This window comes from Engystomops pustulosus, chromosome 8, assembly GCF_040894005.1.
Source record: "Engystomops pustulosus chromosome 8, aEngPut4.maternal, whole genome shotgun sequence".
NCBI lineage: Eukaryota > Metazoa > Chordata > Amphibia > Anura > Leptodactylidae > Engystomops > Engystomops pustulosus.
This window is the reverse complement of record NC_092418.1, coordinates 48555740-48572910: the sequence shown is the minus strand read 5'-3', so window position 1 is coordinate 48572910 and position 17171 is coordinate 48555740. Positions and strand designations below refer to the sequence as shown.

At 39.3% G+C, this 17171-nt stretch overlaps 1 protein-coding gene across 6 annotated transcripts in view; it reads left to right on the top strand.

The window, feature by feature from the left end:
- HECW2 (HECT, C2 and WW domain containing E3 ubiquitin protein ligase 2) overlaps positions 1 to 17171 on the top strand; it is a 129395-nt gene that overhangs the window by 85321 nt on the left and 26903 nt on the right. For 5 of the 6 annotated variants that reach the window (XR_011849374.1, XM_072120867.1, XM_072120863.1 and 2 more), the window contains 10 exons: positions 2570 to 2665; positions 3222 to 3372; positions 8203 to 8312; positions 9751 to 9875; positions 10486 to 10671; positions 12403 to 12537; positions 13084 to 13186; positions 16061 to 16157; positions 16456 to 16539; positions 16770 to 16879. Coding sequence is in view for 5 of the 6 variants with exons in the window: in XM_072120867.1 (XP_071976968.1) it covers positions 2570 to 2665; positions 3222 to 3372; positions 8203 to 8312; positions 9751 to 9875; positions 10486 to 10671; positions 12403 to 12537; positions 13084 to 13186; positions 16061 to 16157; positions 16456 to 16539; positions 16770 to 16879 (1197 nt within the window). In the remaining variant the exon portion in view is untranslated. The remainder of the gene's footprint in view (positions 1 to 2569; positions 2666 to 3221; positions 3373 to 8202; positions 8313 to 9750; positions 9876 to 10485; positions 10672 to 12402; positions 12538 to 13083; positions 13187 to 16060; positions 16158 to 16455; positions 16540 to 16769; positions 16880 to 17171) is intronic. The other variant, XM_072120866.1, reaches the window with a different exon arrangement.

Genomic DNA, 17171 nt, shown 5'->3' with positions numbered 1-17171 from the left:
CAGGGTAGAAATTAGATCTAACATGTTTTACATCCTACAGTACATGGGTTGCTCTATTTCACAGAACTGAGAGAAAAATATACCATTTTTGTATATAACCTGACGATTTTAGCATACAGTCTCTCCTGGAGGGTTGGTTCAATTCTTAATGAAAGGCGGAGGGAACATGTTTTTGCTTAATGTATGAATCAATGTATGCCTAACACACTACACAGCAGGACCCCACATGTATTATAAATGGTCCTGCTTAAAAGTTTAGATTTTCAAGATTGTCTTTCTCCGTGGCTTATATATATATCTCCTTTTCCAACATCTCCCCCCAAGAAATTAAGGGCAATTGGTTTAGTAGATGGAGCACTGATGGTTGTGTTTAGTTGCTATTTAAATGTCTATGTACATCACTCAGAACTTGTTGGATACATGTCTTTTATTCAACCGTATTAACAATTTTGAAGGTATTTAACCTCCTTACGCCCCAAAAAGTCTGGTAGGGAGTGTAACTTGGGTAGGAAAGGGTTATGTCACAGGGGGGTAAGGGGACACCATGCCCCACAATCATCCTACACCCGTAAGTCCACCACTCTGTTCCATATTGTCACTGTCTCCACCATGCTCATAGTGTATTACAACAAGTCTTCCCTCTCCTGTACACAAAATTGGTCAAAGCTTCATAGGAGCCCACAAGGGCTGCCTCAAGTACTACTGATGAATTATTGGAATCTACCCTTATCCACCACTTTGCGTAGGTCAACTGTACCTCTTGGTAGTAATTATGCATGTACAGTAAAGCCAGGCCACCACTGTCCGTCAGAACCTTCAGAGTATCCTTTGTAATCTCGGTGGACCGTTTCCTCATGGAAATAGCTACTATTAATCATAGTAGATTAGGTTCAACAAAGACGCTGGTCCATCAAGTGATATTTTTACTTTCAAGAAAGACCTTCATTCCCTATTGAACAGTGTCTAGTGTTACAGTGTTTTCTAGTATTACAGTATCATGTGGCAGAGATCCATAGTTTTACTGCTCTTACAGTAAAGAATCCCTCTCTATAGAAATCGGGAAACTGCCTTGGCTCTTTAAAAGATAATTACCGTACATTCAAGTATTTGTTCTTTTGTAATTAGATCACATGGTAATTATTATTTTTTTCCTACAATTTGTAAATAAGTGTTTACCCTGAATTACCTTGGTTGCCCTTATGTGCACCCTTTGTAGTTAAGTTACATCCTTCTTCTAGACTGGGGCGCATTATTGTACTCCGTACTCCATGTGTGTTCTGACTGTTGATTTGTATAATGGCAAAACCTAATAAAGAAATCAAAGCCCTTAATCATAACTGTATCATTTGGATGCCATTACATTTCGACATTAACAAGACCCTCGATATTCCTTATCAGAATAATATAGAAATGGTAATGAAACAGTACTCATTTGAGATGCACTTTATTGCTCCTTAAAGGGGTTGGCCATTTTACCTCATGTTTTTTTGTAATGTGTGGATAACAAGGTCCTGGCAGGGTGATTGTTCATGGACACATTTTAACCCTTTACTTTACAATTTTACTCCATTTTATTGCTGTTTTAGCTCATATCACTCAGTGATTGTCAGCTGAAATTTTACATTGACCATGTGGTTAGATTATCAAGGTACAAGGTTTATATACACTTTCATTTACCTTCTGAACATTGTACTAGTATCTGACACATAGAAAGAGAGATAAGACAGAATAGAGATGATGAGATCCACGAGACGCATATTACACACAGTGACACTCTCCAGCTCTTGCTACATTTTAGCTACACACATTATCAGATCTGATGCGCCTCCCTCTCCTCCCTCCCTCTCTCTGGACAAAGAACTTTTCTGCTTGTAGCTCTTCTCTCACTGGTGTTTGCTGGCAGGAAGTCAGTGTCTGTGTATCAGTGAGAGGGGCCCATACAGGGAGCAGAGAATATCTCAGCTCCAAAGCGTTAGACAGAAAAGCAAGATGGCTTCCCCAACCCTAAAGTCAGAAGATGTAGAGTCTGAAACCAGTGGCAACAGAAATTGTGTACACCAGGACTAATAGAGACAGGTTGGAATTATATCTGTGAAATGCTGTATTTTTGTTGAATTAGAAAATGTGTGTAAATGTAGCCAGAAAAAAAAGCCCAGTCACTTTTTTTCCCTTTTCCCGCCACCATTTATCAGAAGGGAAAAGAAAGAAAGAAAGAAAGAAAGAAAGAAGGAAAGAATAAGCTAGGGCTAGGGATGCAGGAGGAAGGAGGGGCGAGTGCTCTTTACCCCTCCCCTCTCCATTGAAAGTTGAATGGCTGCCCTGTAAAACAGCTCAGTGAAACATTGTGCTCACCGCACTGTGATCGGTGTCCATAGACCTCTATGGGAGCCGTGATGCAGCTGCATATTATGCGGTCGTGTGCATGGGGCCTAAAACATATGTTTCTCTGATAAACTGCTTATTTCAGCATTAGTACTTAGATTTTGGTATACGCATCTTTTGTTTAACCAATGCAATTCCAGACCCTTTTCAAGTGGGAAATCTTTTTCATTATTCTGTTATGCCGCAGGTTCCCAAGTGAATGGCCATCAACCATTGCGGTCACTTCCTTCAGTCCGACAAGATGTCAGCAGATACCAGAGAATAGATGAAGCTTTACCACCCAGTGAGACGTTATTTCATTCCAATTTCACATTTATTAGTAGTAGCATTATAATGGCATTGCATAAAATCAGCAGTATACTTATTTATTACAAGATTTTGTGTTTACTAGCCGTACTATTTTATAATTCTTATTGGGAAATCGACATAGCCGCAGGTGCATAACCTGAGAGGGTGCAGGCGCACCCTAGGAGACTTAGGAGGGGTCTCTTTCACATATGAGGAGGCTAGAACTGTGAATATTACATTATAAAACGACTATTAAGCTATACTCTAATGTAGTGAGGCCCCCAGCAATGCTATTTTTTGTCCCAATGCTAACTAGTGGGTAACCACTTTTAAGAGCAGACAAATTCCTTATAATGGCTTCTCCAACATAAAAAAAAATCAAACCCTATTTCTGTAAGTCAGAACATACCCTTTAATTTACTTATTAAACTGAAATGATGTTTTATGCTCTAATAGATTGTCTGATTTTACTGTGAAATTGCTATGAAGTGTAATGCACTAGGATCTGTATACATTTCATTATTTTCTAATGTATACATTTTTTCTTTAAGATTGGGAAGCACGAATTGACAGTCATGGAAGAATATTTTATGTTGATCATGTAAATCGTACAACAACGTGGCAACGTCCTACAGCTCCTCCAGCACCACAGATCCTTCAGAGATCAAACTCCATTCAGCAAATGGAGCAACTTAATAGGCGGTGAGAATGTAATTTGTGGTTTTACTGAATATTTCATTGAAATGTGAAAATATCCAGGCTTTGTGTTAATAAATGTTTCCACATAAAATTTATTTCTGGCAGTAATAAAGACTATGAGATAGAATTGCTTTACAATATTGGCTGCATACAGAACAATGGAGCCACTACCATGGACCATGACTGGGGAATAATGAATGCACGTCGTCTGTAACATGGATGATAGCATGCTATGGGTGATTTGTATGGCTGGTTTAGCCAGGCCCACTGGAAAAAGAGACGTTTCAAAGGCACAAGGTTAACTCTTAGGATCGGTTGAATTCCGTATATTTCGAAGATAAAACAGTGTGACAACGCGTTTCACACCCTTGATAACAGTATGCCCAAACATAACTACTCTCTGGCTCCGATACGCAGGACTGCAGATCCAGCAGGCAGCTTGAACTTTACCACGCACTTTAGCCAGTCAGTTTTTGCACATCCTTTTATGGGTTACAATATTTGAGCAATTTTTGCAGATGATATTTCCATTGTTTGTAACCACTTTTATTTGCAATTTTTGTATATGGCTCTTGGCTTTCTGGCTTTTGTGGTATACAGCTAATAGTGATGAAGTTAAAACAGGCCGTTGTTTTTGCATAACTTGGCGCTACAATCCTACCTTGAGATTTTTAGGTACTTGTTCTCCTTTTTATTGTTTTTATTTTTTACGGTTGTTGTTGTGTTTTGAATGTATATATTCCTGTATGTCAATTAAGCTTTTCTCTTTTTGCTTCATGACAAATGTCTCTGTGGGATATAAATGTTAGTGTGTTAGTACAGGCGATCCCCCTACTTAAGATCACCTGACTTACAGACGACCCCTAGTTACAAACAGACCTCTGGATTTTGGTAACTTACTGTACTTTAGCCTTAGGCTACACTAATAGTTATCAAAGGTGTCTGCAATCCAGCTTTATTGTTAATCTTGGTTCCTATAACAATCCAACATTTTTAAAATCCAAATGTCACATAAACCAAAAAAAAATTGCCTGGGCTTACAATTATAAAATATACAGTTCCGACTTGCATACAAATTCAACTTAAAGGGAACCCGTCACCACTATTTTCACAAATACAGGTAGTGGCAGGTTCCTATAGAGCTCTAGTAACTATCTGACACCCTGCTTGTAGCTAAAAGTAGTTTCCCTCAGATCCCCATAAAATCAGAGTTATAATCTTGCCTGGTATCTATGCAGCTTTGGAGCGGGTTCCAGAGGGGGGGGGGGGGGGGGGGTTGTTAGGGGGCGTGGCCTAATGTCATGTGACCAGGGTGACATCATCAAAGGTCCTTGAGCTACTTCATGTGAAAACTATACCCCATGTACATATCTGACCACATAAAACCATCACAGCAGCCTCCATGGACTTCTTCTCCTCTGCATGCAGGCTGCTAAGATTTCATGTGATAAAATATGCTGTGTTTTCATGACATATATGCTTAGTGTACAGTTCCTAATGCAACAAAAGCTATAGGGCCTGCAATGATGTCACCCTGGTCACATGACATTATAGCAGCATACAGAGATAGGGATGGGGAGGAGCTGCTGGATTCAGCCTGAGGAGGCCACGCCCACCTTGGACTCGCTGTAGCCATGCTTAGTTACCAGATAAAACTATAAAGTTCAATATATGGGAATCTCAGGGGAAGATTTTTTAGCTACAAGCAGGGTGTCAGATAGTTACTAGAGCTCTATAGGAACCTGTCACTACCTGTATTTGTGAAAATAGTGGTGACGGGTTCCCTTTAAGAACAAACCTACAGAACCTATCTTGTATGTAACCCGGTGACCGACTTTACTGTATTTCCTTTTTTCTTAAAATTAGGAATTCTAAACCTCATAAGAAAATGGTGGACACGTACCTTAAAGTATTCATAGTTCCCTATTCAACTAAACATCAGACTGTATATATCAGGAGACTCAGGCCCTTGCAAAATATCCTGCTGACATTAAATGGGTTGTAAGGTGGCAGACATTGCCCTGCATGTTGCAGACAAACAAAAGTAACTCCATATATGAATTCAATGTTATCAGTGATTTTAGGTACATTTACAGATAATGAAATCTGAAGTTATAAGGTCAGCTTTTGTTTATACTACCTCATCTCCTGGGAAACGACAACTTCACAGTCCCCAGCGCTGGCCGCGCATGCGTGGTAGGCAGTCTTCATCATCCTATGTGCCCGCATATTTGCTGCACACAGTGTAATTCTCTGTGCAGCTTCCTTCCTTGTATGGACAGTGCCCGCCTCCACCTCTGCTACAACACAAGCCCAGAGCTCTAGCAGCCGATCGATGGTGGGAGTGAAGCATCATGGGACTTGTAGTCACAATTCAGAGTGCGGCGGCCATCTTGCTTCCTCCGTTCCTGCCTCCAGGAATAAAGAGGTAATTCTTTGTAAAAATCGCAATTACCACAATATTTTAGTGGAAGGTATTGTAGTAGATGGTGTAGAGGGTGTATTTGTCACACCCAGGAGTTTGTTTTGGAGGTTCAGGGACCATATAACCCCTTTAAATGTGGCATTTATACTGTTATAAAGCAGCTGCGGTCACCTAAATTTTTAGTGTATAACATTACAGAATTCCATACCTCGCTCTCATCATGGTTCAGATGCGGTCAGGCTATGAGTAAGTTGTGTAGCTGAGAAGCTTGACAACAGAAGATTGATGAGAATGATGTAGGAATCAATAATTGAAAATTTCAAAATGCAATTTGTTAAGTAAATGCTTACTCAGCTGGTTTTCAATAGCTCAAGTACCTTCCTCTAATGTCCATGATGACTAATGTGAGGAAACCAAGCCAGTGTCTTTATCTTTTGCTGTTTAAATCAGCTTCCGTCTTTACCCTTAGTATTTCTTTTTCACAATTAAAATAAATGAAAAATAATTTCACAATTTACAAATTTTACATTATTTCATCTAAAATTTTAATCTAAAATTCTGTCATTTTACTAATGTAAAGTCATTAATAGTTTTATACACAAAAGACCCATTTGATGCAGAAAACATTAAAAATAATTGAATGGCAATTTGATGCAGCAGATACTCAGGGGCAGATTAAGACTGCCATGGGCTCTGGGCAATATGAATATTATAGCCCCTGCAAGTTTGGAATTCATTTCCTACACATGATACTATAATTGACCTTCTTGGGGAGTGGAGGATGCATCCCTTCTGCCTGCTTTCAATCTGCTGTTTCACGACCTTCAAAAGTCCGTAAATGACTCTTGTATACATGTGTATTGAGAGCAGAAACAGATGTATGGGGATTTCATGGGTGATGGCTCTTCTCAGTATCAAATTTGGTGGGTGGTTTGTGTGCCCATTGGCCCCAACCGCCTATATTATAATCCCCTACTGCTCCCACTTTGCTACTTTAGATTCATACAATAGTATTGCATTCTGTATTTACATAGTATTTGTCAGAACTCTCTGAATTTACTCCTTCTGAACCTTCCTTGGTTCCTGGCAGGGCTCAGCAGTTCAGTTCTCCTGTCTTGGAACCGCCCCACCCCCTCCCTCTGTAGTAGGTTGTTTGAGTGGACAGCAATCTCTCTAAGCTGTGGGTGTACCTGCTATTGAATTTGTCTGTCTTTTTGTGATATTTTGCTATATACCCTGCTGTGATTTTGCTATGACTCTGATCTTTTGCCTGTACCTTGACTATCCTTTTTTCCATATGATTTTGTACCTCGTTGCCATCTTTGGACCTGGTTTGTTTGACATTGCTTTGTTGCTTTTCTTGAGTTGTCTGTGTCACGGCGAGGACGCCGCCGCCTCGTCACGTGACGTGGGGTGCAACTGTACGGGTTAATTTAGCCTACTCAAACTTGCGCTGACCTTTCACTCAGGACACAAATTGAGCATAAATCACAACTCATACAGCTCCAGCACCCGCCAGACCTGCTGCCACCAATTATTGCATTTATACTGGGACCAATAAGTATCCCACTCTACATCAAATCTTGCTCTCAAGCAGTCACCTTGTCACACCACTAGACATGCACACTTGGCACTCTAGCAGTCACACAGCTAACCACACTTCACAAGGCTATGAGTTCGCAGAGCATACAGGGTCCAAAATTAAAGTGAAAAGCTTTAATTACAAAAAGTTGATCAGTGCATAAAAAAGATATTAAAAACCAAAGAATTACAAAATAAAATGACACACAATACGGCAAAACAGTTATAAAATAAAAGGGGAGAAAAATAACAGAAACTTACAACTTATAGTAAATCCTGATCCCTGGAGGTGGGAGAAATAAGGAACACACTCAGCTTGTCAAGCAGCCCCCAAAATGTGAACACCAATTCTTGGATTTCATATTGTTTTATTTCTTCTCAGTTTGGTTCAGGTTTCAGAACCTCCCATTCATTAATTAGTCCAGAGGGTCATTCAGGATTGGGCAAAGTGTTAATGAGGGGGGAAGAGTCCAGGAATATTTAACAGTTCTTTGTTTCCAAATCCCTAGATGCAGGGGTGGGGGTAGGTGCAGAGGAGAGGTGACCAAATGGCTTTTGAGGTCACCACAGAACATTCTGCAGGTCTGAGTTTATCAGGTTGTAAGGATCTCCAGGATGTTGTAAACGAGGCCTGGACGCTTCAATGGATGCCATATATTTCAACAAAGTTTGTAATTACCCTATAGTTAAACCAATCTTATGCATTCACGATTAATATCTCCTTGACAGTCTGTCTTTATTGTGCAGTAAAGAAATACACATGCCCCAATGGTTTGCAGGTTTGTTCAACTAAATAATATATGTATTGTACATGTTTCACATAACAGGTATCAAAGCATCCGCCGAACAATGACTAATGATCAAGCAGAGGAAGCGCCACAGCCAGTTGAGGGGGCAGTAGCAGGGGCGGATGTAGACTATCATCATTCAAATGCAGGTGTGTAAGAGTCATAGGGCATCAGTAAAAAAAATTATCTTTCTATCAACAAATCAAAATCCTAATACAGGCGGTCCCCTACTTAAGAACACCTGACTTACATACGACCCCCTAGTTATAAATGGACCCCTGGATGTTGGCAATTTACTGTACTTTAGCCTTAGACTACAATAAACAGCTGTAACAGTTATCAAAGGTGTCTGTAATGAAGCTTTAGTGTTAATCCTGGTTCTTATGACAATCCAACATTTTTAAAATCCAATTGTAACAGAGACCAAAAATAATTTGGCCGGGGGTTACAATGATAAAGTATACGGTTCCGACTTACATACAAATTCAACTTAAAACAAACCTTCAGACCCTATCTTGTATGTAACTCGGGGACTGCCTGTATAAGGAAAGACATCCATCTGAACAAAATCAAAAACTAAGTAATGCTGTGTAATGATGCTGTAGAGAAAGAAGTGAACCAGTACAACCTAAAGCTGATGTCATTTTTTGCCAAAAACTCACTGCAATGTTCTGCACCACATTTATCAACAGTATTAAAGGGGTTGGCCTCTTTTCAATAAATCTCATCCTTTAGACATATCTCTGCATGTAAATTTACCTGCATGTGCTGAATCACTTGATGAACATTCAGGGATTATCCACCAGGCAGTAAAGACACATGTGCTTATGTAAAGAGTGACCAACCCCTTTAAGATTTTCGGCAATTTTACTTCTCGAACAAGCGATTGAGCGTGACATTGATTTACGGAAAAAAATGTCACGTGCAGCTACATTTCAGTGAATTTTAATGGTATAAATGACCAAACAACAGGGGAAAATGTAACACTAAAATGTTCCAGATATGTAATTAACCCATTAATGATGCTCATCTTACTATTACTGTGGTTTATCATTAAGGATGTATGAGAGGGCTCAAAGGATCCTTTCGAGGATTTTTTAAAGGAAACCAACCTTGAGGAGTCTATTATCAGAAGTAGATCTGATGGTGGATTCCCCCTGCCTGCCTCTGCCCTAATCTGTCATTTTATAATCCTGGAACCTAACCTAACTTGTTAATAACTTTTATTTTATTAATATGTAATCTAACTGCAGAGGCTACCGGGGCGTGTACTAGCCTTAGCTCCCAGTGCCCGGCCAGGCTAGTACACGCCCCGGTGCAGTTACTTTATATATTACTAAAATAAATTTTTAACAAGTTCAAGTTAGGTTAGGTTAAAGGATTATTAAATCACAGATTAGGGCAGAGGCACGCACAAGGAATCTGCCATCAGGTCTCCTTATTTTCCTTTAAAGAAGAAAATAGTGACTTATAGCAATAGTAAAACACTGTCTATTAGCTCCCCCTAGTGGGTAGTGCTGCAAATTACTAGTAGCCTAGTACTGGTTGTATAAATTAGACTTCTTTAATGCTGCTTTTTTTTTGCAGATTTTCGCAGGGAGAATGCACTTCCTCATTCTACCTCAAGGTCAAGGCTCAGTTTGCTGCTTAATTCCCCTCCTGTGAAATTTCTTACTAGTCCAGAGTTCTTTACAGTTTTGCATTCAAACCCTGTAAGTAGAGTTGAAGTCCTTTGATCATGGTTGCATTATATATTTTCTCTATTATAAAACATATTTTTCATTTGTAATGTACTGTTTGATAACACCGCCCCCCATAATAAGGAGTATGGAAGATTGACCCTGGGGAGTCCCCTGTTCCACTCTATAGCTGAGACTCCCCTTTGAAAGAAACCTGATTTTTACCCCATTAAACTGCTTGTACACTTAGGTTATGAAATATCCTTTCTAGAATTCCATCTTTTATGTGGAATATCATCTGTTTACCTAGAAGAGGAAGTTCTAGAAAAGGATAACCTTCGTGTGGGGGTGCTACTTTAATGGGATAAAATATGTTTAAAAGAGTTGATGATTTATTTGATTGAGAATTGGTGTGTGTGTATATAGTGTTATTACAAGTCATTGTTTAGATATTAGTAGAAATTCAAGGACAATTGTACATTAATATAAGGTTCCAGCTGTGTTATACTATCTGTAGTGAGATACATAGTACAGTACATATCTTACTAACAAGAATTTTTTGGCATATTAATCACAATGGGGGAAGTCTATTGATGTGTCAGTCTTTATATATTTTATCTTCTATCTTTTTCTATAATTCTAGAGTGCCTATCGCATGTTTACGAATAACACTTGTTTAAAGCATATGATCACCAAAGTTCGAAGGGACACGCACCATTTTGAGCGCTATCAACATAATCGCGATCTTGTGGGATTTTTAAACGTATTTGCCAATAAACAACTAGAGTTACCACGAGGCTGGGAAATGAAGCACGATCATCAAAGCAAGGTATCAACACAATCCACTGGTGTTGTCGCCAAGTCTATTAATATTAGTTTTGTAATGTGCCTTGTATCCGCGTTAGGAAGATCAAAGGAGATTTTACAGGAAACTGTGAATTACAGGAAAGCCACAATGACATAATTCAGTTTGAAAAGTTCTTGGCTGCTCTTGGGAAGAACTAAACCATAAACATCCTCGCTATTATTTTACGAAGAATTAATTTTAAAAACATTAATTTTAAAACATAATTGTTTCATCTAGTCATATATACTAAGCACAGTTTATAAACCACTATGAAGTATTACTGTCACCCAATGTTTGCTATAAGTAGTTGACGTTTTGGCATGTAGAATTTTGACATCTTCAATTTTGCTAACTTTTATCTAGCACCAGGTGCAACAACTTAGGCGCTGAAGTGCAGTCACAGAGTATTCCAAAGCAAATGGCATGATTTTGTGTGCCCAGGTATAATAATAGGTTCCATTCCTCTAATAGCCAGCCAGAAATCATCCATCCACAGCAACCCAAGGGCCTGATTTTTCATATTAAAATCCAGTCACTCCTCAAAGATGCAAGAAAATTGCCAACTAAAAAAAAGCAGCTTGCTGCATTTGAATTGTGTTTAGAAACCCAATTCAAACAGGAATGATCTTCTCCCAATCGCAGATGCAATCAGACCTAGATCGGGAAAGAGCAACAAGTGTTTTGCCGGTAAACAGTGCAAAAACATGTTGCTCATTCCTAATCAGCATGTAAACAGTAAAAACATAGCAGGAATTTTAAGGAAATCTACCATCAAAATCAAGCATGATGAACCAGGGATATTTACGCATAGACTGATTTGGCAAGCTCTGTGTAGCAATGCGTATTCTCTGTGCACTATACATAAATAAAGAATTATTATTATAGATCCAGGCACTGTGACTGTGGTAATCTTCTTATAGTGTTATCCGTGGCCATCTACATTCTAAATTTTACTTTTACAAATATGCTATTGATCCAGAAGAGCTCTTCACAGGCTGTTACACTGTTTCCTCTGCTCTCAGCACTTCCCCTCTCCCTCTGCCTGATGTAATCAGCAGATGAAGGTTTAGCACTCAGAGGGGGAGTTCTCCTGCACAGTATAAAAGCCTGTGAAGCTACAGCACAGATTGTGGGTGTTACCATTGGCAATTACAATACAACTAGCAAACACCGCGTCTGAATGCAGACAACTCGGCATGTGAGCCTTCCCATATTCCCTTAACAAACTTGTGATGTACTACTACGTCACCAATCATTAAAGGGTTAAAAGTTGCAAATTCCCCTTCTATATGTGCATCAAAATTGCAACTTTTTTAAACGTCCACGTCTGCATTCCAAAGATTTATTAGGCGGCAAACATTGCTAGACTAGTGGAAAATTTTGCCAGAAATAAGGAAATGTGACAAGAATTACCCACAATTCTAAGATAAATGACCCCCAAAGAGAAACAAAAGAACAAAGAAACTCTTTAGAATAACACTTGAAGAAGTTAAGAAACCTTACCTGTCAATCCTTCTCTGTCCTCCCTTCTGAAAAAAGAGGGGCGAATCCTGGGGCATTGTCAGGTAAATAGAAGGTTGTCTGAGGCAAATCTAATGGCTGAGGTACAATTAATAATTGTTGATTCTCACAATCTTTTATAAAGTAATAGATACATTATAGTCTGTTATCTTTGTGTTCAGATATTAATTAAACTTATTCCCTTTTTTCCAGCCTTTCTTTGTTGATCATAATTGTAGGAGCACTACTTTTATTGACCCTCGTCTTCCATTACAAAGCAGCAGACCAACTAGTGCATTGCTCCATCGGCAGCACTTAACACGGCAGCGCAGCCATAGTGCTGGGGAGGTGGGTCATCTTTTACTGAGTTTTATTTTGCCTAATAATTTATACAGAGTTGGCAATTACACAAGTATGTGTGTATGTATGTATGTATGTATGTATATATATATATATGTGTGTGTGTATTTATATGATGTTTAGATAAATATACATTTACCTAGGATGTTGTATACAGTAGTGTACAGTATACATGCAGTATGCGTGCTAGGATGTAGATTATGCTTTATATATATTAAAGTATACAGAGTATTTCTCTGCATATTGTACTATGATTAATCTTGCAATAAGTTTTGTGAAAAGTTGTGGTTACTTATTTAAATTCTGGATTGTCTTGTCCCATTGCTAGTGTCCTAGAAGTCAGTTTGTTTGTTTTTTCAAGCATCGCCCTCTAGAACAGCTATGAATCTTTATAGTAAGGGTTTCATGAGTACCCTCTGTTTCCCATGACCATATCTAGACTTATTTTCTTTTATGTAACATGTCCTGATTTAGTCTGAGCTTCTAAATTCTTTTTATTGCAATTCTTTATATTTTGTTTTTACACACGTTTAGGTCGGAGATGATAATCGACATTCAGGTCCTCCTGTTTTACCGAGGCCATCTAGCACTTTTAACACTGTCACCAGAAGTCACTATCAAGATATGATGCCAGTTGGTAAGTAGCATATAATAAACATAAATCAATTAAAGAGAAGCTGTCACCAGAAAACCACCCACAAACCACACACAGTTCCTCTTAGATGTCTTTATACATATTCCACTGATTCCTCTATCCATGAGATTAGAGCCAACATTCTTCTACAAAAGACCTCTGTTCCGGTCATGGAGGTGGTGAGTTGCAGTATGCAGTATACCCCACCTCCTCACTGATTCTGACAATGCTAACATGTCTGCTCATGAATGAGAGAGACATGTGACTCTGAAGACAAATTCTGAAGGTAGCTTGAGGTTGAGTTCTCTTCACATAGTCAGGTCTCTCTCATCAACCACCTTTCTGAGGGCATGGTTAATACTGTAGCAGTGCCGAGTCACACAACCACTGTTTGTATCTCTCTAAACATTCCAGCAAGAGATTGTGTACAACTGTCCCAGAAGGTGAAAATAAAGGGAGCTGTATATGTTTGTAGTTGAATATTGTCAGACAGTCCCTAAGTATTAGTTCCATAAGGCAGCATGTTCTGTAGTGGTAAGACGGCTATCATTGGATGTTTGCGCCGACAGCTGATAAATAAGGAGAAGCCTTAAATAGTAACTGTCATTTCAGATAGATTTTAATATTGTTTTGTGGGTTCCAGGGTGTTGTGAACTTTTTTTCTAATATACTTGATTAAGAAATTCTGCTTAGTTTGTGAAAAACAGGCTTTTAGTAACTTGGTCTTGCATCTCTGATCCTTCTACCAGATTTAAGACAGGACTCTATTCTCTACTCACTGTTTCATTATACAAATCTGAGCATTGAGTGATAACCTTTTCTGCTCTCTCACTGACTGTAGTATGGTTAGAGCATTATTTACAAACATCATGCTGAAAGTGAAGGTGTTAATCCTCACTGCTCACAGCTGTGTTAACACACAGGAAGACTAGATATAAACTCGCACTGTACAGGCTGGAATACAGATCTGTACAAGAGGGAGCATCACATTTCTTTACAAACTAAGCAGAATGTCTTAATAAAGTATATTAGAAGACTGTTCACAACACCCCCCACATGATAAAAAAAAAAAATTCTCAAATGACAATTATTCTTTAACTCTTAATAAATTACAATACAATTTGAATGACAGCAACACATGCGCACCACCATCTTGGCTGAAATGATCCACTCAAAGCAAATCCAAAGCAAAACCGCCTTATGCTACAACACAGTAACGTTGCAGGAATGTACGAAACTGTAAAAAATAAAATTAAAGGGGTTTGCCCATGAAAGAAAGTGCTCAAATTTTTATTCCCTAGTGATGTTTACAAAATAGACAATTTGTTACCCCTTACTTTGCTGTTTTTGCTCAGTGATAATGGGTGCAAGATTCCAGAGTGTCAGTAGAGATGCTGCAGCTATTTGATTCTGTGTGCTGACAATGTGCTTAGATTACCAGAGTACAAGATTTAGCTACACGTTCATTTATTTTCTTAAAAGTCTACTAATATCTGACACACAAAAAGAGAGCACACTCTCTTCTCTGCGAACTCACCTAATCGATAAAACACACAGACAGCACTGCTATGCCCCCCCCCCTAATATTAAGACCTCATCCTGTCTGTACAGTTTGTAGAGCAGTTTGTCCCACCATAGTTAAGAATTTACGGTCTTCTCCAGGGACAACCAAAATATATTTGTTAATAACATTGAATTAGAGAATGTGTTGTATATTTAAGAATTAAGAAGTATATTTAAGAATTTTGTCTTTGTGGGAATACCCCTTTAACAAATAAAATCATAAACATGTGAGGTATTGGGGGTCATTTACTAAGGGCCCGATTCGCGTTTTCTTGACGTGTTACCCGAATATTTCCGATTTGCGCCGCTTGTACATGAATTGCCCCGGGTTTTTGGCGCACGCGATCGGATTGTGGCGCATCAGGGCCGGCATGCGCGCGACAGAAATCGGGGGGGCGTGGCCGAACGAAAACCCGACGTATTCGGAAAAACCGCCGCATTTAAAATCCGAAAATGTGTCGCTTGGGGAGCGCTCACCTTCACCTTCTATGGGATGGTGCATTCCGGGGCGTTAAGATTATTTTCGGCGCTGCAGCGCCACCTGGTGGACGGCGGAGGAACTACCATCTTAAATCCCAGCCGGACCCGAATCCTGTGCAGAGAACGCGCCGCTGGATCGCGAATGGGCCGGGTAAGTAAATGTGCCCCATTGTCTCTTCCGAAAAGTTCCAATATTTTAAAATAACGATTATTCCCAGCGGTGAATGCCAAATGTCCAATTCGCTATTTCAAACCAAAAGGTTTCAAACTTAATAATATCTGTATAAATTTGGTTTCCCCTTGATCCTGCTGAAGCAAAGAATGTCATTTGAAGCGCACAGTGAAGGCCATAAAAATAGAGCCCACAAGAAAATGACACATAAGCACACTTTCAGTTTCAGTTTTCAAAGATACAGGCAGTCCCCGGGTGGTTACATACAAGATAGGGTCTGTAGGTTTGTTCTTAAGTTGAATTTGTATGCAAGTCGGAACTGTATATTTTATCTTTGTAACCCCAGCCGGAACTTTTTTTGGTCTCTGTGACAATTGGATTTTAAAAATGTTGGGTCGTCATAAGAATCAGGATTAACACTAAAGCTTCATTACAGACACCTCTGATAACTGTTACAGCTGATTATTGTAGCCTATGACTAAAGTACAGTAAATTACCAATATCTAGAGGTCCGTTTGTAACTAGGGGTTGTATGTAAGTCGAGTGTTCTTAAGTAGAGGACCGCCTGTATACAGAAAGTTAGTTTTCTTTAGGCATTACATTTCTTACCTAATCTGCTGCATAGCCATCCCATTTTTCTTTGGATTTTTGTCTTGTATCAGGTTACAATGAGAAAATTGTTGCATTTTTGCGTCAACCAAACATATTTGAAATTCTACAGGAGCGTCAGCATGAACTCTGCAGGAATCATGCACTCAGGTATCAATTTTGTTTACTCCTTATTTTAGTTAAAAGTGTTGCTTTAAGATTTAATGCACTTATTTGTTGGCGTGATTTGGGATAACGCAGTGACTGGAGGTGGTCCAGTTGCTGGGACTCCCATCAGTCACAAGAGCTTAAGGTCATGTATATGCACTGCCACTCAATTCATTCTCTGTAGACTGTGTTGCCAATCTTCTTCTATAGGGGGCACCCCGGACTACCCAGCCAGGCTGCTATCATAGCCATGTATCTGATGTCATGTAACATATTAATTTCAAGCTTAATTTTAATTCAGGGAAAAGATACAGTTTATTCGAGCAGAGGGACCCTCAGGACTAGTGCGCCTCTCTGGTGATGCAGATCTTGTTATTCTACTGAGGTAATGTTTCCATCCGACAGTCATTTCTTGTCTTATTTTCTGTGCATTCTGTAGCACTTTGGTTGTATCTCGGTGGTGCAGGGCTGACCGGGGGCATATTTTGTCATTACAAATCTTTAGTTCAAACACATGTTACTCTTTATCTGGATATGCTGCAGTGTTCTGTAGATTTTGTATCTGATGTGCGCAAAGTGTAATAATTTAATAGTTCTGTGTTTTCTTTTAACCAGTCTTTTTGAAGACGAAATTATGTCCTATGTTCCACCGCATGCCTTACTTCACCCCAGCTATTGTCAGTCTCCCCGAGGATCCCCAGTGTCCTCTCCACAGAATTCACCTGGTACAGTATCTTCTGACAGTCCTTTCTTATTACATAACAGAATATTGAGTGTTTAAAGAAAACCTACTGCAGAGTTCTACTTTATTAACTACTAGCTGAACCCCCCAGCATTGCCCGGGATAGTAAATTACTGCTCTTAGCTTTTATAAAATGCCGCTTCATTAAGACCTCAGCTACTACTCATATTTATGTTAATGAAAAAAATTATGCTTCTGGGTGTGTCACCGGAATCACTCCAGGCTCCAGGGCTCTGGTTATTACACTCCCCCGAAACACTTGTGACTCGCCTCTC